Source organism: Stegastes partitus, unplaced genomic scaffold (assembly GCF_000690725.1).
Source record: "Stegastes partitus isolate 25-593 unplaced genomic scaffold, Stegastes_partitus-1.0.2 Scaffold1451, whole genome shotgun sequence".
In the NCBI taxonomy this organism is placed as follows: domain Eukaryota; kingdom Metazoa; phylum Chordata; class Actinopteri; family Pomacentridae; genus Stegastes; species Stegastes partitus.
Window position 1 is genome coordinate 50,950 of NW_007579182.1, and position 27,494 is coordinate 78,443.

Genomic DNA, 27,494 nt, shown 5'->3' on the forward strand with positions numbered 1-27,494 from the left:
CCGATGACAAAGCGACAGATCCGACCGATGAGTAACTCGGGAGCAAGTTTCCCCCGGGAGACAAGATGATCTTGACGTTTTTCCCCGTAAAGAAACTGAGGCGAAATGGCAGATATGTTCTGCTTGGGGCGATTCTGCTGGTCGGAGCTGTGGCCGTGTACCATGAGATGGTTGCAGCCAAAGCGTGGAGCAGTGACATGGGTAAGTCTGCGGCTGCCAGTGCGCTCACTGTTGCTCAACAAGTGCTTGTCGCTCACACTTTTTGTGGTCACTGATGCACCAATTGCACTGAGCCTCGATCTTTTGAATAACTCGCAAAATGAGATTGTTTCGAAGTAAGAAACAAACTTGGATGAAGATTGGGCTGCTGTAAAACTTTTTTTAAAAAAAGATGCAACATCACCAAAAATCACACTTGCTTCCCTAGATAAAAAGTTTACCTGTTACTGTGTCTTTTCCTTTACTTTTTTTTTTTTTTTTGGTGTTTTCTCGTGTTGTATCTTTAAAGCTGGGTTCTTAAAATAGTGTTAAACTGCACTGCATTATTTTAAAGCCCCTAATATGTTGTCTACCTCCTTTGCAAACAACCTACAGAGGAACACAAACACATGTTTCAGTCAACTGCAGTCACAAATGACCACAGAGTTGTTTCACAACCTCGAGTTTCAGCAATCGTTCAAGTCATTTGCTGAAGTCAAAGACGGTTTTCCATCGTGTAAAGCAGATGAAACTGTACCTCAGTAACTCAAATAAGTGTTTAAAATTAAACAATAGAGAAGCAATAATAAGTACTATAGAAGTGTCATCTATTGCAGGAATATTTAACGTGATTGCTTTAGAGTTTGCAAAGGTTTTCTGTTTTCCTGATCATCCAGTATTTTCTAAAAATCCCATGTGATTTCTGTTTAGATGAATCTAAATTCATTCAAGTCTCCATTAGTGAGGTTTAACAGGAATGCATCCACTTACGTCCTCTTTTATTTTCCATGAATGATGTTGTAGACGTTTGTAGAGGAAGCAGCGAGTGAAGCAACAGGTTCATTTCAAGAGATGGAGTTCTGTGTGTGTGTGGTTGTGTGTGGTTGTGTGTGTGTGTTAAAGCAAGTAAGACAGTAAGAGGAGGGGGATGGGGAGGTCAGAAGGTCAGATGGCAGGTTTATGCTCACAGGGAAGTCCCGTCTCACACTGGGTAACCAAACTTCCTGCCCTTTACCTTGTTCTCGCTTTAGCTTACCATTTGTTGCTCTCACATTCAACATAAGGATGTCACCTCAGCACGATGAGCGCAGATGAAAACCGTGAGAATAGTCACCTTGTTGTGTCGTGCCCACAAGAGAGGAATAGCAACTCATCACACGTACACACACTTTGAAGAAAGCTTTAGCGTGTAAATGCATGCCTGAGACCTATATCACAGGGCTCGTCTGTATGTACGCACATTCCTGGGCTGGACTCCACGTCCTCTTCAAGCGGAGCTGAAAGAGCAGCAATGAGATTCAGATATGTAATAGAGTAATGACAGGTGCAGCACGACAGTTAGGTTGTCAGCTGTGTTACAGGTGTTGGTGTGGTGACAAAAAGCATCTATTTCCATTTAGGCCGTTTATTAGGTGTTGTCGAGAATAGAAACATACTTTTCTTCTCCGGTAAGAAAGTCTAGGCCACCAGGGGCATCGGTTAGAATGCAGTACAGTACAAGGCCTACCGTTTGCTCTTTTATTCAGAAACGAAGATATTTGTGTGGTTCTGAAACAAAATAAATTGAAATCCGTAGATGTTAATAAACCAAGAGTCAACCAGCACACTATCCAACAGTGAAACTAAACATACAACATTCACTTACCTGTACAGTGTACGCACACTGAAGAAAAAAGGAACACAGCCAACCCACAAAAACTACGTGTCACACCAACAGTCTTCACCAGTACTCTCCTCTGAAACTTGTCTGAACTGAGAGTGAGTGCTGCTCTGCAGAGCAGGAGAGCATAGTGGCCTCTGACTGGCTAACTGTTTAATTGTCTATTAAACCTGCCTGGTCCTGTCGTCCTTCGTCACAGCAGCCCCCCAAATTCTAAGAGCAAGCTGGTGAGGCTGACCATAGTGTTCAGTTAGACTGGTCATTGTGTCTGTGTAGGGCTGCAGTGAGTTAGTATAGGAGCTCACTGTGAGCAATGCTTCCTCGTATTTCAGATGATCCACCAAGATGTGGTACTTGAAGTGCTCTGTCGCGTCCTCAGGCAGCAGGTTCTACAAAGCAACCTTAAGCCTCGCAGATTCTCTTGGGTCCCCTTTGGTAAATGCAGGGATAGTGGGCTTAGGGCCACGATGTGCTGTCTCATGATACTGGGAGGGTAGCAGCCTACTGGGCAGCGACTCATTCCTTGGTGGAATAGTTAATAAACCAAGAGTCAACTACCACACTATCCAATAATATTACAGTGAAACTAAACAAATCACATTCACTTACTTGTAGATTGAGCACAGCCAGCCCACCCATTAGGCACGAAAGGTATCTTGGTCAATTATGCTCAGTCAATAAGTGGACACAGGTGTTTTTGAAGCGTGATAACTTGATATTTGTAACATGCAGTCTTATTGCATCGCTTTTAAACTGCCCTGATTGAAATTAAAGTGCGTTTTCATCCACCTACCACATGTATATAAAGGGTCAATATTCCTGTATTTGTTATTAATAACTGTTATAATTCCTGTCATCAGAATCTACACAGTTTAGACTAAATGTGTTCTACATAGGAGTTAAACACCAATTTTCTTTTTTTTTCTTATTAAAAAAACAAACAAACAAAAAAAAACATTTCCTTTGTATAATTTATATCATTTGTGCTTTGAGAGCAAAGAAAAAAAAAAAGTCAAATTCACTGTATATGTTCACATAAAGTTGAAACCAGAAGTTTACATACAGTGTATAAAAAGACATATAACCTGTTTTTTTTCTCACTGTCTGACATTAAATCAGACTGAACTTTTCCTGTTTTAGGTCAGTTAGGATTACCAAAATTATTTCTATTTGCTAAACGCCAGAATAATGTGAGAGAGAATTTTTTTACTACTTTCTTCACAGTCAGAAGTTTATATACACTAAGATTACTATGCCTTCAAACTATTGGGGAAAGCCAGTGTCATTGAGGCTTTTAATTATTAAAATTTTGTCAATTAACCTATTGAAATTTGAAATTAAAGTCTGAGTCATTTCTAGGCACACCTGCAGATGTATTTTGGGGCACACCTCAAACACTCTGCTTCTTTTTGTGACAACGTGGGAAAATCTAAAGAAATCAGCCAAGATATCAAGAAGAGAGTTATGGACCTCCACAAGTCTGGTTCATCCTGGGGTACAATTTCCAGATGCGTGAAGGTTACAGGTTCATGTGTTCAAACAATTATATGCGAGTATAAACACCATGGGAATGTCCAGCCATCATACCGCTCATGAAGGAGACGGGTTCTGTGTCCCAGAGATGAAGTGTTTTGGTGCGAAATGTGCATATCAACCCAGAGCAAAAGCAAAAGATGTTGGCTAAAGCTGGTCAGAGAGAGTCATTATCCACAGTGAAACGAGTCCTGTACCCACATGGGCTGAAAGGCTACTTAGAGACATTACTCCAAAAGCAACATGAAAAAGTCAATTACAGTTTGGAAATGCACACATGGACAAAGACCTTAATTTGTGGAGACATGTCCTGTGGTCTGATGAAACTAAAATGGAACCGTTTGGCCATAGTGACCATCGTTATATTTAGAGGAAAAAGGAGAAAGCTTGCAAGCCTGAGAACACCATCCCAACCGTGAAGCACGGGGGTGGCAGCATCATGTTGTGGGGGTGTTTTGCTGCAGGAGGGACTGGTGAACTTCAAAAATAGATGACATCATGAGGAAAGAACATTATGTGGAAATAGTGAAGCAACATCTCAAGACATCATCCAGGAAGTTGAAGCTTGGGCGCAAATGGGTCTTCCAAATGGACATGGAAGACCCATTAGTTACGAAGTGGCTTCAGGACAACAAAGTCTGTGTTTTGGAGTGGCCATCTAAAAGCCCTGATCTCAATCCCGTTGAAAACTTGTAGGCAGAGCTGAAAAGGCGTGTGGAGCAAGGCGGCCAACAAACCTGATTCAATTACACCAGTTCTGTCAGGAGGAATGGGCCAGAATTCCAGTAAACTATTGTGAGAAGCTTATGGAAGGAAACCCAGTTTAAAGGCAATGCTACCAAATACAAAGGACATGTATGTAAACTTCCGACTTTGAAGAAAGTAATGAAAAAACAAATCTCTCTCTCATTATTCTGGTGTTTAGCAAATAGAAATAATTTTGGTAATCCTAACTGGCCTAAAACAGGAAAAGTTTAATCTGATTTAAAGTCAGATACTGAGGGGAAAAAAAGGTTATTTGTCTTTTTATAGTGTATGTAAACTTCTGGTTTCAACTGTATATGGCCAATAAAGCTAATTCAGATTCTGATATTTAATTAGCAATTATTTGTCTCATTAAATTATAATCAAAGGATAAAATTAAGATCGAAAAAAGCTGTCATTTTTAAGAGTTTTTAAAGCCAAGAGACAGGGAATGTGTGACTCAAAGCGGCACAACTCGATGCATGGCTGTTGTGCTTTCTGTTGCTCTCCTGTGGCCCTTCATGTGTGCATGTTCGGCTTAAGTAACTTGGTCACACCTGCACGCAAGGTTCCTCCTTCCATGACATCCGGTGAAGGTTCGTAAGGTCTGAGTTTATTGCTCGAATCGAAACCATTACAGCTGTTATGGCTGGTGACACACAAGCCCACTTTACTGTTCACAAGTGCATCATCGTATCATGCACAATGCTGATTTTACTTCTCACTTACGAAACACAGGCCTCATATACCGATATTTCACAACCGGGAAAAAAGGGAGCGTCAAGGAGAATTAAAGGAAATAGTAGTCATGAAACTCTACGGAAGGCTCCTTTAGAGATTCTTCTTGTAATGTGCTCACCACCTCAGCCTTGAGCACTCAAAGGCTCAAGGCTTGAGCTGTCGGTCTTTAAGGGATGGCTTGTTTTTCCCACATGTAGGTCACAGAGGCACTTCACAACACAGATAACATATAAAGTGCAGCAGTTAATAAATGTCCAAATGGAGAAATGACGGTCAGCGTGTGGGAGGGTGGGGGACTTTTATGCGCTGATTCTGGGCACGTCTACATTTTTAAATGATCTTTTGGTAGAGGGAATAAAAAAAAGTTACAGTTGAGATTATGATCAAATCATTTCACCAGTCTGTACCAAATGCTATTTACCTTTTTGGTATTTTGTGTGACTCAGGTAAACATTTTGACATGTTGCGTTCTGCAATATGTTACTTCCTCATAGCTGGTTACTAAAGTCCACAATGTCAGTATTTGAACAGTTATATTATGCCTTTGTTCTTTGTGTGCCCGAGCACATTAAATTTGAAATTAAACAGTGGAAACAGTGTCTAAGTGCCGAGTCCCGGCTTTTTTAATTAGGTGTATGTCAATATAGAAGGAACTGTGCAGGGCAGATGTGGCCCTGTAACGCGTAATAGTGTAAAGGTTCAAACAAAGGTGGACAGAGACACATTAAGTCAGACTAAATCCTTATATTTGTTATTGTTGAGAAAATCTTTCAGTTGGTGACACTCTCCCTTTACTGCATGTCGTGCTTGTTTTGGACCTCTCTGCCTTTAGTCTTGTCCTCAGCAAGTGAGCTTCATACCGAGTCACATCGAAGTCAGCCGATAGATAAGAGTATTTCATCGTGTCATCATGAGGAGTTCTGTGGTAGCACGTTTCAGATGATTGTCCTGATAAATGATTTATTTAGCTGATTCTGTGCACACATAATACCCAGTTGCTCTTGTCAGCAGTGGAATCAACAACAAATGCCAGTGTGCTGGTTCCACTGATATCATACCCAAGCCGGTTTTTCTCCATGCTTTCCTCTCTCCATAACTTTGATTGGGGTTCTGTGTTTAGAATAGAAAAGAAGAGAAAAATACTTTATTTGTCCCAGTCTGGGAAATTACTCTGGTACAGCAGCAAGAGAAAAACACCAATCACAACAGAAAAAGAGCTAGAGAGAGTTAAATACTATTTAAAAAATAAAAAATAAAAATAAGTGAATAAAATAAAATAAATAAAACAACTGTACAAAATGTGCAAATTGAAAAAACAGTGCAAAGACAGTTGTTTTGTCAGTTCCACAACTTCACTGGTTAATTATCTGGTCGTGAAGTCTTGTCCTAATCATTTACCAGGAGGAGGCATGTACATCTACATCCTGGAGAACTTTCTTGACCCAAAAAGGAGTTTTTCTCCAACATTCAAATGATTTGATTTTGTTAAAAGAGATACATTTCACACATATATTGATGTAAACTACACAAACTAAAGACATTTTAATGTAGTTTCCATAATTTTACTTCAAACTGAATGTCCTGAAGAACAAAATACGTGTTCTCTGCAAATACACGGAGATTATCTGTTTGGTTACATAAACTCCAGATTTCACTGTCTCTGATCCCCTTTTAAAACTACATTTTTTTGTACTTTTCCTAGAACCTGGAGCTAAGCACAATAGACCAAATAGTCAAACAGCCACATTCAAAGCCTCCAGTCTCTTCGTTTATTAGATATATTTTTGCTCCCTTTATAAAAGCTAGTGTGCTTCTTTTTTATCCACTCTAATATTACTCACCAAACAAAGCCCTGAATGACATTTTTTGTCATTTGAATTGATGACTGAGTGAATACAAAAAGCAAACAAATGCATTATTGTGTCTTGTGGTGAATACTGTGAAGAAAAGGCAAGAGAAAAGGGTAAGTAGGAAGGCTAGATGAGTGCAGATGGAGATAAAAATACTTCTTACTAGCGTCTCTCAACCACCACTCTAGAATTACTGTTGCCAAAATTGGCCCCCGTGTCTCAGGGGTGTGTGCTCGGAGATCTCCACCCTGGTGATAATGACAGACCTTCACAAGCGCAGTAACCCCAGTTCACTCACTGCCACCACAAGCCCATAAAGAACACAAACACTGAGGTCCGGTTTTAAAATACGCACCAGCCTATAATTTGATGACGGAAGAGGTTAGAAGGAGTAATATTACGGCATCTGCTCCGGCTGAGCGCTGGAGAGTTGTGTTTTTTTTTTTTTTGCCAGCAAAGGAGTGCCGTGCCATGGCAGCTCATTGAAGCCTGTGACTGAGATGAGTTACATTCAGCAGTCATCAGCAGTGAATTGGAACAGGAAAGTGGGTGAGACTCCGCTGGACACTGGGCTTCATTGTTCGTGCAACATAAGCCTGCAAGAAATGGATGAAAAAGCATCTTGTATAAGAAAGCCTGAAAATGTGCTGCTCACTTCCAGTATGTGACCTACGATGAACCATATGGCAAGTTTGATTAATGACGCTGGGTGTGATGGTGGCCTGCTTGCAGGAAAGGTTGTCTTTCAGTGGTTGTGTCAGGCGTGTTTGAAACTCAGCTTTAGTATTCGAGGTGGAGACTGAGGTTTGGCATGAAAGTCAATTTTAATTTTAATATTAGGTCTGGATTGACCGTTACAAGAACAAGAACAACCTGTTTCATCTTGTGGGAAAATTATAAACGTCTTCTAAATTAGTAGAGAGTGTCGCCTTTTTGTCCACGGTTGCTGCGTATTTACCCGTCTGCCCCGCTCGGCTCTGACTGCTTTTATCCATTCCCTCAGGTATGGGTCCTGACGCTGCCGGCAGCAGCTGGAGGAGATCCGTGTTGGACGAAAGGGTAAGGGTGGCGCATGGAAAAAGAAGTGGTAATAGAAAATATGGTGATGCGATGCTGTGTGCAGAAAGAGGTGGGGGTGACCAAGATTTATGTGTTTTCTAGGTGAGACAGGACCATCGGCCAGGTGCTGTGGAGGATTCAGCTGCTTGGATCTCTAGCTACACTCCGCAGACCTGGAAACCAGAGGTGTGTGTGTTTATATATGTGCAGTGCCCACATACCTAAATATTCCATCTCACCTCCTTTGAACTCTGAATAACCTGCCTGGGCCTGCCCAGTTCCCTCCCACATCAGTGAACTTGCCTGTGTTTACAGTGTCTTTCCTGCTTCTGTAGCTTCCATTGCCTTGCGTTAGAGTCATATTTCCACTATATTAAGCAGGACTGTGCTTTGGCCAGTTGCTTGCACCTCAGGTTTCATGTCAGGGGGAAGCTTTTGCCGTGTCTGGCTTTGCAGGCCAGTGTAACCAAGCTTTTTATTAGTATTAATAGTCCCAGTGATCGTGTTTGCGTGGGTGGCAACTAGGTGTTTTTTGAATGTAAATTTCCCACCTACCAGCATCAATAATAATCCAGTCAGGGGGATTTCTGGACGGTTCCTCTTGATAGAACTGCTTCAGTTCAGCCACATTTTTAGGATGTCTCATGTGAGCGGCTCTCTTTAGGTCATTCCACAGCATTTTAGTTTGGTTAACGTCTGACCTCTAATTGGGCCACTCCAAAATGTGGATTTTTTTTAGTTTGAAGTCATTCTGTGGTAGATTTGCTGAAATATTTTGGGTAATTTTCATATTAAGTTTCACATCATGCGTAAAGCTGCATATTCTTTCCAAGCAATTCAGCCTGTGGGGTGTCAGGGTGCTCTTTTTGGCAAATTTGCACTGACGCTGTTTTGGAGAGTAGCAGCAGCCTGTTTTAATAATTTATGGTAGGCTCAAGAACAGCGGTGGTGGAAAACAAAGTATTCCGATCCTTTACTTAAGCAAAAGTACCAATACTGGGATGTAAAAATAAAGACAAACCCTACCTAAGTAAAAGTACTTAATTATTAGCAGCAAAATGTCGTAAGTATTGAAGTAAAAGCAGTAGTTTGGTCCCATTAACTAATAAATTATTGCATATTACATCATTAGATTATGAATATTGAAGCATCAGTTAGTGCGCAGCATGTTGTAGCTGATTAAAATCACTTTATGTACAGGAACACCGTCGTCAGATTATTTGTGGTGAGACATTGGATCATTTAAACATTTGCTGAAGTTTAACTATGTGAGAAACTGAAATTTCAGTTTGTTCGACCCACAGTCCAAAAAACTGTCACACAAATCAGAGACAAGCCAAATTTCCCAACAAGTGGATCTATGACAGTTTTGCTCGAAAAAATAGTTTTAACAGGACATTTTTCAGAATCTTGTTGCGACTCTAATTGTTGGCAAAGTTATATTATAAAATATTTCGTATTTTATTTATATTTCCCACTCCTTTAACCAAACATGTAAATGTGGTAAAAACTACATGAGTAAATATTGTAAATACTGCAGTAAGTTCTAGTTAGTCAGTCTTATATGTCACAACTCTTAACAGCCAATCCTCCATCAAAAGCAAAGGTTTAAAGTGCAGGTTCAGCTGAGGACTCACATTGTGTTTAGACTATAGCTATAACTCCATAAATGTCACAACAGATTTAGCATGCTGCTGATTGAAAGTTTTCTTTAGAAGTGCAGCAAAACCCGAACTAAAATAAAATCGGTTTGAGGTTCACAGCAAATTGTCTTCTCGGACTCTCTGTAAAGTGGCCTTTCATCTTGGACATGGAAAATGGAAGCAAAGAGCCTTGTTAAATGATTACAAGCACCACAGATGCAGTCTGAACCTCAGCGCTCGGGTCACGCTAACATTTAACTAACCGTGCTGATGACAGCAGAGTGCTTAGACGGACCGCTAATGAAATCCGATGAACTACTGGACTGGTTTTGGCTCCAACCTGCTTTATTCTGTCACTGTGCTGCAGTCAACACACACATTCACTGATCAGATAACATGGCCTCTTTGGCAGATGCCACAGAGGCTCCTGCTGAAACCCGACTGCTTCATCATCTACGTGTCCAGTGTGTGTTCCAGCGTTTCCTACTGATTTTCATGGAGTGCGGAAGAGAAATTTGACTTCCATTGTCACGCGCTTCCTGTGATCCATTCTTCTACCTGTGTATACAGTAAACATATTTTACTTAAAGGGTCAGCTTCTCATATTTGCTCACTAAGCTCCAGTGGTGTCTGTGCCTTACGATAGCTTTGGTTTTATTATTATTTTCAGACCGCTATTTCAACAGCTCCTTAAACCAGAGCAAATAAAATCACAACTGTGAACGGCTCCATACAGCTTAACATAGATGAAAAATTTGCTTGTAGTTTGGCTGAACCGCCTCTTTAAATACGACATGTTTACATCCAGGAAGAGGTGTGGATTATAGGAATCAGGTGGCAGTTGAAAGCAGCAGTTCTGTCACTGCATTGTCAAATGGTATCCAAGGAAGTGTGTATTTGTTGGTTCTCGTTTGCTAAGTACTGCGGCCAGATGGCTAATTGTCCCGCTGCTGAATGACTGCAGCACAAACACTGCTGTGTTCCCAACATTGTCCCTGCTCTCGTCTCTCTTCCTGCAGTATAAGGGACGGGCCAATCTGCATGTCTTTGAGGACTGGTGCGGCAGTTCTACTGCTGACCTCCGCAAGAACCTGCACTACCCGCTGTATCCTCATGTGAGTCCAACTTTTATCTTCTCACTTTACTTGGTGATTCATTAATTGTGTTTAATAGATGATTTACATTTTCAGTTATGTTATCAAATCAAGTCACTGGTTCGTGACCAAACTGCAAAAAAAATCACTTTCTCATCAACTCTACTTTGTGTTTTGTGCAGATCAGCAAATGATAGCATGCTTAATCCTTAACCCAGACATTTTCATGTATAGTACTCCCAAAACTGCACCTAATTTTATTCCCACTCAGAGGTGTGATAACAAAACTGCTTTTTAAAAAACTCCTTCATAACTAAACAACATACATTCAAATATAGAACATTAAAGACAGGATTTTTTTGTTTTTTTTTTTACTCTCCTGTCACAATTTATTTTTGCTGTGGACTGATTTTTCACAGTAATATAAAGTCCTCCACATCTATGAGAAGTAGAGAGAGCCAACAGCTTCTGTTGTAAAGTGTAATAGTTATAATGCCATAAATCTTAAAAAAGAAAGTTACATTTATGTCATTATTTCTTTTACAAAACTGAAAACACCTGGATTTAACATGTACAACATTTTTCCAAGTGCCTACAGGTGTTACTAATACTAGGGGTGGAAAAGGAACTCTACATACTATAGATGTTTTACTATTTACAGTTTTAATTTGCTTCCATCCTTGTCTCCTATCTGTTCTGTGTCAACACTGCCTGCTGTTCATCTTAGGTCAGCTGAAAAGTCCCTGACTTTTTGTTGCATGGCTGTTGGTCAATGCTGAGTCACTACTTCTTCTCAGTCATGCTGAGGAGCACAGCAAATTTTTGTTTTTCCACAGAATCTGCAATGTGCTAATCATTAGGGTTTTTTTTAAATCTCAATATTTTAAGCTTAAATTTCTGTTAGTTAATTATCTGATGATTCTCTAAAAAATAGCCTAAAACAAGATCGCATGATTTCAAAACCTTTAGAACATTTTGGATTTAAGAGGGTTGAAACCACATTCATCAGATCACAGCGAATAGCCTATTCAGAATCACTAACAATCTATTTATTAATTTCCCTTTCTATTTAACAGAAAAGTGTACAACGTCTTGTTGCAAAAAATATAATTCCCGAGTTATTATTTAGAAGTATAGGAAAGTGCTCAAATTCTTTGCAGAAACCAGTGATGTTTGAATAAAGATGTATTTTTATTTTTTGATATAAATGATAAGTGTCTGATTTTGCACAGAAATCCTTGATTTAGTTTTATACCAGTCCACAACTTCCCCGAGATCATACTGTGACAAAATCAACCCCTCAAAGAATGGTTCAGTCGTTCAGCTGACTGAACCGCAACTGGATGTTTCATGTGGCAAAGAAGAGATTCCTGTACATACTCTAACACAGGCGCAGGCAAATACACTCACACATACACATTTGTGTTCACTCAGAGGTGCATTCTACATCCACATGCAAGATCCTTACGTCCTGGGACTCAAGATGTAGTCTCACTTTGAGTCAACATTGCGGCTGATTCTCTGTTTCCCTTTCGTTGCTCTTTCAGTCCAGGACGACAGTACAGAAGCTGGCCGTCTCTCCTCTGTGGACCAACTATGGACTAAGGATATTTGGTTACCTCCATCCATATACTGATGGTACATTATGTGCTTTTTCACTTGGCACCACCTGTTAGGACACAGCATGTCATACTATCCTCCCTTTATCTCTTTGTCGCTTAGTCTCTTTTTCCTTTGTGTTCTTTTTTTCCTCCCCGTCTCAGGAGAGTTTGTGTTTGCTTTGAGCTCTGACGATAACTCTGACTTATGGCTAAGCACAGATGACTCTCCCCTCAACCTGCAGTTGCTGTCATGGGTTGGAAAGGTATGCACACTAGTCATCTCCTCAAGTATCAGAGTGTTATTTCCACACATTTGTCTCTGTAATATCTGCTGGGATTTTAATTTCTAGACTGGCACAGAGTGGACAGCGCCGGGCGAGTTTGAGAAATATGCCAGTCAGACCTCCAGACCAGTTAGGTGAGTTGAATCGACATTAGATTAGACCAACAGCTGTAATCAGCGATGCGTGAAAAATTAACATACTGAACTGAGCGTTGACTGCAAAAATCCGCGGTTTAAGTCTTTGTTATCTTGTGTTTTTCTCTTTATCAGGAAGCATATGACTCAGTACAATCTCATACACTCACCAGACTCGCTCATATCTCAGCTAATGTGCTTTATCAGGACTGAGTGTGAGTGTGGTTTGATCAAATTTATGTCACCTTCAGGCACCATAACAACAACCAACCCTATAACTGTCATGAGATACTCATTTAAATATGTTGAAACTCGATAGCACTTTTTTTCCCCAGCTAACAAGCTTCCACTTTATATCAGTGAGAAGAGCACATGTGAAACAACACACAGTAACGCTAATTGCAGGGCTACACATCAAACAAGTGCGTAAATGCAAGCACATCTTAGAGGCCTTTGCAAAAATGTATGCGCTGGTTTAGGTATGCCAACCATTTCACTGGAAAAAATAAGACTTCTGTTTCCATCTATGACATAGCATGATGGCTGGCATGCTGGAAAGCTTTGTCACACAGTGTGGGTGGGGTTTACTGCAATGGGACAGGAAATGTTGTGGTCTTCCCTCTCTGAGCACATTTGGTGACTTGACATCTATAGCACAAAACGACGATATCAGCACGTATGATCAACGCTGCGAGTTTCCAGCACCTCTTGCGCTAAAACCACAAGAACATACATGTTTATTCCAAGTATTTGTTTTAAGACTTACAGAGAACAAACCTATCAGAGAGAGTTATTTATAGTGAAACCAGAACTTTACATACAATGATTAAAAAAAGACATAACCTTTATTTTCTCACTGTCTGACATTAACTCAGACTAAATGTTTCCCGTTGTAGGTCAGTTAGAATTATCAAAATTATTTCTATTTGCTAAATGCCAGAATAATGAGAGAGATTTTTTTTATTTATTTTTTTTTTAAATTTGGTACTACTTTCTTCAAAGTCAGAAGTTTACATTCACTAAGGTCACGATGCCTTCAAACTGTTTTGAAAAGCCCAGATGATGATTTAATGGCTTTGGAAGCTTTTGATAGGTTAACTGATAACATTTGAGTTAATTGGAGGCATACCTGTGGTTTTATTTTAAGGCACACTTCAAACACTCTGCTTCCGTGTGTGACAACATGGAAAAATCTAAAGAAATCAGCCAAGATATCAGGAAGAGAATTGTAGACCTCCACAAGTCTGGTTCAAACATTAGCCAGAAAGGTAAAGCTTGGGAACAAATGGGTCTTCCAAATGGACAATGACACTAAGCATGCCGCCAAATCAGTTACAAAGTGGCTTCAGGACAGCAAAGTCAATGTTTTGGAGTGGCCACCACAAAGCCGTGATCTCAAGAGGCGTGTGCGAGCAAGGCGACTCCGTTACACCTGTTCTGTCAGGAGGAATGGAACAGAACATTTGACAAAGTCATACAGTTTACAAGCAATGCTACCAAACACTAAGCAAATACATGCAAACTTTTAACTTTGAATGGTTAATGGTAAATGCGCTCTTCTACCTTCGCGGCACTCAAAGCGCTTGTTTTCTCATTCATACACCAATGGCGACAGAGCTGCCATGCAAGGCGCTAGCCTTCCATTAGGAGCAACTTGGGGTTCAGTGTCTTGGACACATCGACTGTGGAGGGGAATCGAACTGCCAGCCTCATAATCAGAGGACAACCGCTCTCCCACCGGAGCCACAGCTGCCCTTTGAAGAAAGTAACAAAAGATTCTCTAAAAAATTCTCTCTCACATTATTCTGGCGTTTAGCAAATAGAAGTAATTTTGGTAATCCTAACTGACCTAAAACAGGAAACGTTTATTCACATTTAACGTCAGAGAGTGAGAAAAAAAAAAGGCTATGTGTCTTTTTATTCATGTAAACTTCTGGTTTCAACTGTATATCTGGCAGTTACAGTTTATTTTTGGGACACATTTGCACACAGATGATGTATCAACAAGAACAGTACAAATGTACAACAAAAGTAAATAAAAAACATGCCAGGAGTGTTTAATTAAGGCAACTAGGTTAGGTGTTAGATTGGTTTGTTACCAGTATGCTACTTCTTGTGGTTTTTACGATTAGGATTTCAGTGCTTGACCTGGCTGCTATCTCATATTTCTGATATGATTCATACACACCCCGTTTCTAGGGTCTTATCACACCCTCACAGTCACTGCTTTAAGAGCTCGACTGAAATGTAAAGGTTTCCCAACACTATGCCAAGGTCGCCTCTTTGAAGTCAGATGTTTTTAAATGTAGAGTTAGAACCAAGAAAAAAAATCTATATTCTTTATGAACTGTTTTTCTGTTATAAATACCATGTTTTATTATTTGTTTTATTATTATTTCATCCATGTTGCTTGGTTTTGTCCATGTCCAGGACTGTACAGAAGCTTCGTCAAGTCACATGCTGTTTAAAATGTGCCATCGGAAATGTTAAATGTTAAAGATCATCTACTTTCCTGAGAACAGACATATAGTATCTGCTTGATCAGCCTAACTATGAAAATGTAGAGGAAATGGACAGTTACACAGATTTTTATCTCATCCTAGGAGCTTCTGTGGCCTCAGTGGTGAATCATGACCTACACTGATCCTTCACTTAAAGCTTTGAGAGAACATTTTTTTAGCTGAACAGTCCACGTTGAGTTTGACACGACTGTACCGTAGTACTGAATATGAACCTTTTACTGTCTTCAGGCTGTCTGCTCAGAGGAGGTACTTCTTTGAAGTTATCCACAAACAAAACGACAGAGGGGCTGACCATGTGGAAGTGGCAGTAAGTTGTTAGATTCATCAGAGTCACAGAAAATGTCTGTTTTCTCCTCTTATTTCATCAGTTCCAACTCTCATGTCATGTTGTTTTTATGTTCCATGTGAGTAGTGGTGTTCTTTGTCTTCACACAGTGGCAACTCCTGGACCAAGACTCCAGGTTTATGGTTATTGAATCCCAGCACATCTCCCTCTATGTTGGTAAGTAAACACATTATTCCTGGTGCCTGAAAAGAAATCGATCGCAGTTAAATCTCCATCATAATCAAGGACTGTTACTCTGCAAGGGTACTCAAAACTGAAACTCACTGGTTTTGTTTTACAATAATCTGAAAGTACTTCTCTTACTCTAACGCTACGTGACTTCATCCCACAGATGAGTCTGCTTTTTTAATGGGTGATGTCGGCCACATACCACAGACGGCTGCAAGCCACGAACGCACACCCACAATAAACAGCGCTGCAGCCGACATTCTAAATGAAGATCCGCGAGACACATTCTACCAGGGTGAGAGTTGTCTCTCGGTTTCTTTTTTTGATCATCCCGGATGCAAGTAATGTGCAAGTGATTTCCTCTTTCTTAACGCACAAACTAATCTCATCTCAAATCTGGGTATTGTGTTTGCTTTGCAGTGCCTTTTATAAACAGTAAGTTCCTGCAAGGTGTTCTGCCTGACTGCTCGTACAATCCCAGCTACACAATCAAAGACTACCCTCTGCTTCGTTATCAAGGACTGCATTTTGTATGTATATATACTTATCATTTTTACTTCTGTGCTGGTGCTTGAGCACATTATTATTCACACAAATAGGTCTCAAATACAGGGTTGGAACTAGAGAAGCATTTTGCACATGATAAAGACAAAGCACTGAGGAGCATTTTTATTATGTATATTTTATTGTTGTTATCTTGTACTTCTTAAATCAGTATTCCTTTAATGATTTTTAAACAAACAGACCAAGGGAGAGCAGAGGTCATCATAGTTAAAATGAAAAAGGAAATTGACATTGTGTAAAATAGGAATAAAAAAAAGAAAGTGGGTTACACTGTAAGGTACAAGGTTTGTTGGATCTGTATGTCATACAATGCTTTTATATATTTTGTCTATTTGAGGGATCTAAAGGAAATTAACATATACTGCACCTATTAGAAAAATAGCACATCTTCAGATTTTTATGACATTGATTTTCCAAAACTGTCACCAAGGACTCATTGGCAGTCGTTTCCTGAAGTGTGTTCTGGTTGCCTAGCAACCTAATGGTGACAACAAGGCTCCAAGATGTCACTAAAAGGCTGAAAAATAGTCCGTATTCCTCGGAAAACTGCAGGGGCTCTAATTTTAGAGTTTAGAGATGTTTTTTTTTTTTTTCCTTTTTGAGTTTTGAACAGCTTAAACCAACTAGATATAACATATTTGTACCCTTTGTCTGGTCTGAGCTGTTTGGCAAGGCTGGTTAACCTTATAGACGATATCATGATTCCAAAAAAAAAACAAGCTATTATTTACTTGGCATGTTATCTTATGTCATCTTCCCAGGTCCACATGTCCTACATCTACCCAAATGACTACACACGACTCACGCACATGGAGACAGAGAAGAGCTGCTTCTACCCTGAGAACCCTTATTACATGAAGATGTGAGAGACAAACTCACTGTAATATTGTGTACTATATGAAAATGGATACACTGTCGACAAAGTTGAACTCGTACCACCAATAGAGTGCTATTCTATTCAACCTATTGAGAATCTGTTTTACATTTTTTATTTTTTAGAGTTGCATCTAAACGTATGTATTTGGGACCTTAATGTTTCCAGGCAAATCAAATTCTCTAAATATTTGCATAATTTTGTGTTTTGACCTTTTGTCCCCAGGTTCGGTTTCTCTGCATACATGAGACTAGACCGTCCAGATGTGCAGGAAGGTGGAGCCACAGGCAGAGGTATGTTATACTCTATATACACTTTATGCTTTACAAACAAAACATATTATTTTTTCTGTACATATCACTCTGTGTACATATTACTGTTATTTGTACATAAGGAGCAAAGTCATATGCAGTTTCATTCCACATTTTATAATGACAATAAAACAGATTCTGATTCTGAAAAGTGATATCCTTGTATTACCATTTCTTTTGATTCTTCTTTTGTGTCTAATTATTGTTAGATTTTGGGAACCAGGGAAGGAAATCCGTCCTAGAGGAGGAGTATGACAATGAGCCCTATGAACAAGAGAAGGAGTTCAAGCTGGACGAGATAAGCAATGCTCTTTTTTCAGACAATGGAGATGATTACGATGATTATGCTCTGAAACGCAGGCGCAAACTATTCTCCTTGGCCAGCCAAGAAACGAACGACACACTGGAGAACTCTTCTGTTACAAGACTGCAGACAGAGAAGATGCAGAAGAGGCAAACGCAAGACAATGTTTCACAGCCGGAGGCAGAAAAAACAACTGTGCCTCCGCAGCCAGTGCCATCGCAAGCTTCAAAACATCCGCGGCAACAAAACTTGATGCGGTTAAAACAAAAGAAAAAATCAGCTTTGAGACCAAAACAGAAAAAGCCACAGACGACAGTTAAAAACAAGCAGCTTAAAGCAAAGCAACGGCCAGTTGCCCCATTGGAGACACTCAAAGACTCGCAGCATCTAAACCAAGAGCAGGATGCTTCTCTGCCTGAAAAGCCCACAGTGGCTGAGCAGCGGAAGTTTGTAACCAGAGAGAAAGAGAAAGAGGCAGCCATCTCCAGGCATTTTGTTACTTGGAAGAGAGACATCAAACGGCCTTTAGCAGTGTCAAATCAAAATGACGCAGATGCCAGAAAAAGCCTCAGGGATAAAGAGATAGAGATGAATATGCCTCTGCAGCAAGATTTGGAAAACAGCATCCCAGGAGCTGAATGGGGTGCGAGAGGGAAGATGGGTAAAAAGTTGCCGGACGTGGAAGGAGAAGGGGGCCGAGTGGGGGAGGAGGACGAGGTTCACAACAGGGTTGAGAGCCAGAGATCCACCAGGCAGAGTGAAGGAGTCAATCTGTGGGGACCAGGAGAGGAGTTTGACGTTGCTGATGATGAGGACAGTACCCCTGCACCAGTGTTTGACACTCAGGTCAACTGGAACCAAACCTTCAAGGTCAACCACATGGATCTGCATGCACAGCGTTCCGATGGGATCGATCTGCAATGCAACATCTCCGGAAACCTGCTGCTCCACTCCAGTGATGCTTTGCCCATTGTCAAGACTTTCATGGAGCATCTGAATGAAAAGCACCACGGGTAAGTGTGGATACATCACTCAGACAGGCCTTTATAGCAAGTATTAGTCTCACTGGACTTGTGTGATTTAATTTGTGACACTGAAGTACCGTTCATACTTTTCCCTCTGCTATAATAATTAACACGTTTTCAGATTTAGCCTTTCACACCAAAACATGTGATCAGTTTGTAAATTATGAATGCATTTTCATGAACTAACTACTCGGCTGTATGTATATACAGCATAACATATAACAGCATTAAAGTGCTGCTTTCACAGCAATGCATTTGTAATTAGTATTATCAGATACAATATTACACAGACAGAATTGGTGCATAATTAGCACACATAAATGAGTAATGCTTACATAACTTTACTTGAATATTATGTTACTGTACTGTATTTAATTACACATAATCAAATACCCTACACTTCAACTTAAAAAAAACGGTAAGATTTTAGTGATATTCCGAAGGGGTACTCAATTTGGTCATGTTCTCTTTATTGTTTTTCGAGTGTGTTGCATCTCTAACTAAACACACTTCTTATTTAATTAAATCACTGTTAAAATAATGTGGAAATTTCCATATTTACAGCCATATCTCAACTTGACCTTGCAGGCAGTTTACGTTGGTGCGAGTGGTTAATGTGGTGAAGCGTGCGGACGGGATCCAGGGCAGCCGCTATCTTCTGGAGCTGGAGCTGAAAGATGCGGGTGGCCGGTTGCGGCGTCTGTCACACTACATCTACGCTCTGATTCGCCGAAGCAGGCGCAGCAAGGACTTCAGTTTCCAACAGCCGAAACCTCAGCTGGTGCTGTGCAACCCGGTGGGCTTCCAGTGGAATCCTGTTGCCACCGTCCACTTCATAGTGCCAGGTAGCGTCTAAATCCAAGATTCAAATTTAGTATTCAGCGAGGAAAAACAGGGCTCTCTGCATATCTTGCAGCTGAATCAGGTTTTGCTGCTTTAACTTGCCAACACAATGCTGCACTATAGTCCTCCAGCCAAAGTGAACCAAGACGAGAGGCAAATATGTTCAGCTGAAACCAGTTGTACAATTGTTTTTGGATGGTTCATTCAATAGTGATAGATTGTCATGAAATAAAGGAAAGGAGTTGCCATCATCAGTGTCCAAGTGCCACACCCTCAACACAAATCTCTCCTAAAGTAACAATTACAAACGAACACAAAGAACAGGTGTATATCTGTCAAATGTGACAACTTTGTTCTCCACCTACAAAACATTTAGCGTCAAGTCACTCAGGTGTTCGGGCACATTTCACCATTACTGAAGACAGTACATGGGAAACATTTTAAAATTTTGAAAAAATGATAACCTCTTGGCCTTCTGTAGAAAAAAAAAATGTTGTCAATATTTTATTACTCAAGGATAAAATGGCTTTTGTTGTGCGCTTTGTGTACTATTGTTTAATGACTGTATCAGATTCATAGACACAGATTTAACTCTTTAAACACACTTTGTGCGAGTGAACCATGGCAGCCAGTCTCTGAATGCACAGAAACAAGGTGAATTTCTCTGAGTTCTTAATAGTAAAATGTTTAAAAGGCAGGCCTACTGGTTGGCAGACTGGAGATGGTGTTAGCTTCAGTCTAACATCATATAATTTTTTTTTTCAGTCATGCATAAATACTGGCACACAAAGTGAACCATGTTGGCATGGCGAGCCTGTTAATTTCCACACCTTTTTAAGAGTCGAGGAAGTAAACAGTTTTCTAATTAACTTGATTTACAGTGCGTGTGTTTTTCTCTGCGGTTAAAATTATGTCACTCACCATGTCAAGGTGTTTGTTATTTACATAACTTTGTCACGATGGGTTAGGGAATCCAGGTGTGGACAGATCAAGCTGACAGACTGGTTAAGGGTTCAAAAGGATTTTATTAAACAAGGAATTACACTGAACCCAAACTGAAGTGCAGAAACTAAACTGAAGGGGGGAAACAAAACAGAATGGGGTAAACCAGACTGAATTCAAAAAGAGAACGAAGCAACAAAAACTGGAGAAAACTATGAACTGAGGGAAAACCTAAGAAATTCAAAGAAGAAATAACTAAACTAAATAATAACTGAGCTTATACTCACAAAATAGGCTAAACTGAAGGGGGGGGAGGGTCAGGCTCGGGGAATCCGTGGTCTGGCGAGGGGATGGGGAAAAGCTGGAGTGGGGCTGGTGGAAGGTACAGACTGTTTGTGGCAGGAGACAGAGGACAAAACTGCCAGGCTCAGGGAATCCAGGATGTGGTGAAAGGCTGGAGCAGGGCTGGTGGCAGGTCCAGGCTGGTTGGTAGAACTGGGGCAGCGAGTGTGTCAAAGCTTGAGGGGGGTTTCAGGTGGCGGTAGCTCAGGAAAGGTAGCCAGGAGGCAACTTGGGGACCAGCAGGAAAACAGGGTTTCAGAGTTTATGGTCTGGCAGTGTGTGGAGGAATGAGCTGAGTCTTTTGGAGGAGCTGAAGGTGGTTGTAGACAGGTGAGCTGATTGCCACAGCTGTACCTGTGATCAGGCACTCAGGACCCAAGTGACAGGAGAGAGAGGGAGCCAGGCATGGGTCAAAGCAGGGATCCTGACAGAAATACTGCTACTGTTGTATTACCGTGTACATTTCTGTGTGCAGCTTGAGAGTGGATAGCTGTACAAAGGTCAAAACATGCAATCACCAATAAAAAAAAAAGGTGATTGTGGGCCACCCTGGTAGCTCAACCAGATAAGACGATGTTACATGAACAGGGGCTATAGTCCCTGACACAGCGGTCGTGAGTTTGAATCCCGCTCACGGCCCTTTGCTGCAGGTCTCACCCCATTCCTCTCACCCCTTTCCCCTCTCTCTCCACTGCTCTACTAGAAATAATAAAGGCAAAAAAATGTCATTTATTTTATTTCTACACACTATAATTTGTCTGCGCGTCTTCCTCAGTGAAGAACCAGGCTCGGTGGGTGCAGTACCTGATTTCTGAGATGGAGAGAATCTTCAGGGAAACCGGCGACGTCAACTTCAACCTCATCATTACCGACTACAACAGCACTGACATGGACGTGAGGAAGGCGCTACAGAAATCCTCACTCCCCAGGTTTGCATTTGTGTTTGCTTCACTTTTGCACCAAAAATAACCCGCGTTGAAGTATATGTAATATGAAGGTGCTGTAATTATATTTATCCCCCTTATCAGGTACCAGTATGTGAAGCTAGGTGGGAACTTTGAGCGCTCCGCTGGCCTACAAGCCGGTATCGACCTGATAAATGTGAGTACCGCAATATGACTCAGCAACAAAGCATGCTTTAATTGTAATACTCAATGTTATGTATTTCACTTTTTCCCTCCTTCTTCTCCACCACCAGGATGACCACAGCATTGTGTTTCTCTGTGACCTCCACATCCACTTCCCTCCCTCGATCGTTGATACCATCAGGAAGCACTGTGTGGAGGGATACATGGCCTTTGCTCCTATTGTCCAGAGACTAGACTGCGGTACAACGCCATTGGAGGCCAAAGGTAGGAAGACATACATCCATTTATTTATGTATAGTTTTACATGACTAATAAATGTGTGAATTGTGTGAACATCAAAATCAGTAGATGATGCCAGAGGACCACTTAATTTTGTCATATTGTCAAATCTTTTCCTACTGAAGTTGCCCTGCGTATTTTTTTTTGCAAACAAGTTAAGTGTATATTCAGTATTACAGTCACTTCTGTGCTGACTGTTACACTTCCTCATAGAATATTTGCAAAACTTTTTTTTTTAAAGTAGCATTGCCCAAATTCATGTTCAAGACTATCTTGCAGTCTCAAATATTCCAACATTTGTTGTCTATTGCTGCCTATCTTGGTGTTTTATCGCCACCTGTTGATCGGGGAAGCAGTGTGAAACCAATGGCAGGAATGTGTAGCGTGTCTGCTGCATGCATGCCTGCATGTACATGTATGTATGTGTGTGAGCACAGCAGAGCAGAGAAAAAACTGCTCCACAGAGGGGAAGGAAGAGGAGACCATAAGCAATTCATGATGTGTCACTTGAAAACTGAAAAAGTTCTTTAATGTTACCTGTTAGAAGAGAGAAATTGTTGAATTTGTTGTTCTGCTAAGTATAGGATTCCTGCTTAACAAAGCCGACAGTAAGTAGAAGGGCTCTTGAAAAGCAACAGTCTACTCCTCTGTGATACGCCTTACATGATCTGGTCTGACAACCCAGACCAGATCTGCACCACAATGTGACTGATTTGGCTGTACTCCATTCTGCCAAGTCCAACTAGAAACTAGATTAATTGCCATTTCAAGTCTTTTCTGTCTTGTCTGCCAATGTGTGCCTGCATTTGAGCGGATCAATGTATATTTTCCCACGTTTCTGCACCAAGACTCTCCTTTTACCTCCGTGTTGCTACTGATTTTGTTTAGAAAGACTGCTTCTTCCCAGAGCTTCTTTGTCTATTTAGAGATTCAGTCTGAGTACGTGTATGGCTGCAGGGATGACTATGACACATTTACTGTATACAGTATATATGTATATATATATATATGGCCTAAAATGAAGTGTTTTCCTGCTGGTCCTGCGTCAACATGTTGGATTCACAGCTCATTGCCTGCAGCGACACGCACTCAGACACATCATCTCTACTGGTGTTTTTTTGTTTTTTTTCTCCAGTGAATTATGGTATCATTTATTTCCAGGCTGAAACACATGAAAAGTGTTAATATAGAGAATGTTTTGTTCACTGTGATACACAAAAATAGTGGCCCTGGTAAATATAAAAAATGAAGTAATATGTGACTGTTTTGTATGAATTCCAGGCTACTGGGAGGTCAATGGCTTTGGCTTGCTTGGGATCTACAAGTCAGATCTGGTCACAGTGGGAGGAATGAACACCAAGGAGTTCAAAGACCGCTGGGGAGGAGAGGACTGGGAGCTCCTCGACAGGTGTGTCCCTCACTTCCTAATGTCCCCTCCCAGTAGATGATGTTTTAAAGGCCATTTCTCTGTTGAGATGTTATGTTTTCAATTGAACTTTTAAAGCTGTTCAACTGTGCTGGTAAAAGTGCTTCATTCATTTCTGATCCCTGCTGTTGTTTGTAGTGTTTTTCCTTTTCACTCAACACAACAACTGGAAAACATCAGACAACAGTTTGGTTTTTTTCAGTTTACACTGTGAGTCAATGAGTTCAGCAGAAATCAAAACAGTCATAAAAGAGGATGTTACACATTTCTGCACCTACAGTGTTACATACATTTGGAATGAGAGGTATGACTCACTTTTACTTAGAAGTACATGATATATGAGGGAAAACTACGTAGCTGACAGGACTGATGGTCCCTCTGCTTGCACATAACGAGCTCGTGCATGTTTCCTATAAAGACAAAAGTAATTCTACTGTGTAATCACGAGTTGTTGCAAATGGAGATGAAGGAAAGACATAAAATAACTGCTGCCAGGCACAGAACATGACAGACTGATGATACACAGAAACTGTCAAAACTGCAATGTTTTGTTATTTCCCTAAAGCAGCACGTGCCTAAAAGACAGATAAATGGTGCCTCGTGATTTACTTTTCCTTGCACTGTGTGTTTAGGAGGCGCTGCACAAAAAACAAGGGGACATTTAACCAGCACTTTTACTTTACTTCTTACCTTTTCAAAATCATCGAGACTGAAAAAAAAAAAAGCCACAAATACTAAAATCACCACAAATAAAGTAGTTTCACAGAATTATCACCTGAATCTGGAGCTCCTGTCGGCTTCACTGAGCTTCATAACTAGCCGGTGAACATAATGAAGCATTTTACACCGTAAAGAGACCAACATTTTCCTCAGGAGATGTTGAGTTACATCACCAGTAAACAAATGTTTCTGCTGCTCCCAAGTGGCCAAACAAATCTGTTGATGTCAGTTGAAGCTGATTTTAATGCTGATCTCCTTAATTTGTATGAATCGAAACGTAAAAGGCAGAAACACAAAACAACTTTTAGCTGTTTTGACTGAGAACTGGCCTTTTATTATTTCATGTGTTTATTACATAGTGGCTTAAAAAGTAGTTTGGGGACTGAGTTAAGTAAACGCTCTGTTCTCTGCTCCAGGATCCTCCAGGCAGGACTGGAGGTAGACAGGATCTACTTGAGGAACTTTTCCCACAACTATCACTCCAAACGTGGCATGTGGAATCGGCGGATGTCAACAGGGCACAGGTGACCTTGACACCTGCGGGTGCATCGTGACATCGCCACGGTTACAACCATGGCAACCAGAGCACTTTAAGGCCGGAGCTTGATGCCTGCTATGTAATGGTAATACCTGCTGACCGTCAGAGAGGGTGACATGGGATTGGACGCTGTCTTCGTTCGCTCAGGCTTTGTGAAGGTCATTGCTAAGGGGATACTACTGATAAGGTCAGAGTTAATTTTACTGGACGTACTGTTGACTACTAAGAGGGTACTGGCTAATGAGCACCACTGGCTCTATATATGAAGATACTGCTGTGCACAATGTTGCTCACTGAGACTATGACCTGCACTAAAGGCTGCAATTAAATGACCTGATCCAAAGACAGAACTGGACTCCTAAATGACAATCCGCACTCCTGGACGTATGCACACAAGTGTCCTATTAAGATCACAAGCCTTGCACATGAGTCTTAACTGGGGAAATCAATGTCTTTTTTTCTTTGTGACAAAATGGAAATATTTGACTTTAGATTGTGTATATGGTAAACACAGCCTTATCTCATCGTGTTTTAAATTATAGAACATTTTCTATTTATTAAATAAATGTAGTTTGTTGTTTCGTTTTTTTTTCATTTGCGTTTAATTTTATTTTTTTGAAACAGATGTGTACCTCAGTTTACCCTTTAGAGTGCCCCTCCCATCTACTTTAAATGCGTATTCTTCTCTGTAACTGTTGTTTAGGTACCGAGGGTTGTTTTTACAGACAAGTCAGAAAATCATTTTTAATCATATATCAAAAATGACGTTGATTCAGATTTGTAACCTGTTGTGTTCTGCCTCAAGCACAAAAAGAGTAATCATATGCTAGATCTAAACTGATCCATTGTTGTGAGATTTTGTTGTCCATCTCTGCCTAACCCTCCCTACACAGCCAGTCACCAAAGAAAACAGGTAAAACTTGGGTAGGTGGAGGGACCTCTACTTTCTTCCTGTATAGAAAAGCAGCATTACTTTTTCAATATGACGGACGAGTCTGTTGAAATATAATATCGGGGATCCAATATGTTCAGCAAATAATTTTAAAGCTAAAGCTGCTGTTCTTATTTGTTCTTAATTGAAAGGAAGAAAGCTTGTTTTGTTGTTTTTGTTTTGCTGTCAACACAATAATTACACATATGATGTAGTGATTGAAAAAATGATCTTGTGTTTTAATCATGTTGTTATTTTGTTATTTAAAACTAAGCAGCATTTGTGATTGTTCACATTCCACTTTAACGTCGTGCCTTTCTTAGATTAGTCGTTTCAAACTCATTCATGTTGAGCTGTTTCCGTTCAGTTCTGGTCTGAAGCCGGATTTTTGTGCTGGTTTTGTAACACTGCTAAACGTGATGTGATGTTTTTATATACTATTTCTTTTTCCAGAGCATTCAATCTTTTACAATTAGGTTTTGATTTTACCTGAATATGGTATGATGTATGTTGTTCCCTTTCCTCCTTTGCTGCACTTTCGTGGCTTACTTTTTAAAAATCGACTTTATTTTTTAGATATACCTCATGCCTCCCTTTATGCTGGGAATTAGTTTTTGCCTTACTGTACGGTTGTGGAGTTTCTTCTCTCAGGGACAGGTTTTTCCATGTTACACTGCCTTGGCAAAGCTGAGCAATAAACTTCTCCAAAAAAAAGTTTGTCTTGCGGTTTATTTTTTAATAGCTGTCATATGTAACGCCAATAGTAGAATAAAACAAACTGAAGCATCCTCACTCCGAATTGAATCATTTACATACTGAAACCAGCTCTATCGGTCCATTATGGCTGCAGGCTTCAAACGAATTGTGCCACGTTTGCTCTTGTCTTTGCACATATTTGCATACTGCCCTCGTTGGATTTAGACCTACATTTTGGTAAATTTCATGTTATGTCTTGAGGCGATTAATAACTTTGATCTAGCTTAGATGAAGGATATTCGGAAAAGCTCAAAGACAAACTGTGTCACCGTTGAGAGTTGTCATTTTAAGGTGTGGGTTTTTCACCTGACTGCAAACTTAAGCAAAACAACTGAGATCAAGTCTCTGCAGATGTTGTCCTTTAACAGTGTTGGGAAAAAGGTGTGGGACTGTAATTTAGCATGAGGGAGGCACTGTCAGTCCGAGGAATCCCTAACACTGACATTTGTCCTCCTGAAACGAAGATTTCTGACAGATTTTCGATCTGCCTTAAATGAAATTGAAAACAGTGCGCTACTAAATCTTTTCTAATTGCTGCAATAAAAATAAATACCGACTAGTTTCTGCCAGTTATTCCTGTGGTTTGCATAGTCCTGAAACTGAACGCTGTGGCTCCTCCAAGGGGATGTTTTCCAAACTCATACAGAGAAACGTTGCTGTAGAACTGATCTGATCTTTTGCAATGTTGATGAAAGTACTCTGCACAGTAAGAATTGAAATCTGACTGTACACCGGCATTCAGACAGGTGTGCACTGTATAGACACAGATGCTTTCCAGCAGCCCTAAATTCCTTGAAGGTTGTCGATTCCATCCCCTCAACCGCCGCCTTTCAACCTACATCTTACCGACACTCTGTCCAAGGACAGCTACTAATGTGTGTTGATGTTTACCCTTTATTACTGGAGAGGAATTCATTCCAGTCAAGAGGGAAGGCTAAGTATATCCTGGCTCTGACAGAAAATATCTCTGGTGG

General features: G+C 40.5%; 1 protein-coding gene across 1 annotated transcript; it reads left to right on the top strand.

Annotated features, from left to right (window-relative positions):
* On the top strand, nucleotides 1-26,478 carry b4galnt3b (beta-1,4-N-acetyl-galactosaminyl transferase 3b). The gene is made up of 20 exons (XM_008299701.1): nucleotides 1-201; nucleotides 7,730-7,785; nucleotides 7,888-7,971; nucleotides 10,448-10,543; nucleotides 12,070-12,160; nucleotides 12,286-12,386; nucleotides 12,474-12,541; nucleotides 15,292-15,370; nucleotides 15,499-15,565; nucleotides 15,741-15,872; nucleotides 15,998-16,107; nucleotides 16,903-17,003; nucleotides 17,241-17,308; nucleotides 17,536-18,643; nucleotides 19,244-19,500; nucleotides 21,558-21,711; nucleotides 21,811-21,883; nucleotides 21,981-22,134; nucleotides 23,431-23,557; nucleotides 24,712-26,478. Exons 1-20 carry the CDS (start codon nucleotides 66-68, stop codon nucleotides 24,821-24,823), a joined length of 3,174 nt encoding a protein of 1,057 aa, XP_008297923.1. The 5' UTR covers nucleotides 1-65; the 3' UTR covers nucleotides 24,824-26,478.
* The last annotated feature ends 1,016 nt before the right edge of the window (nucleotides 26,479-27,494 follow it).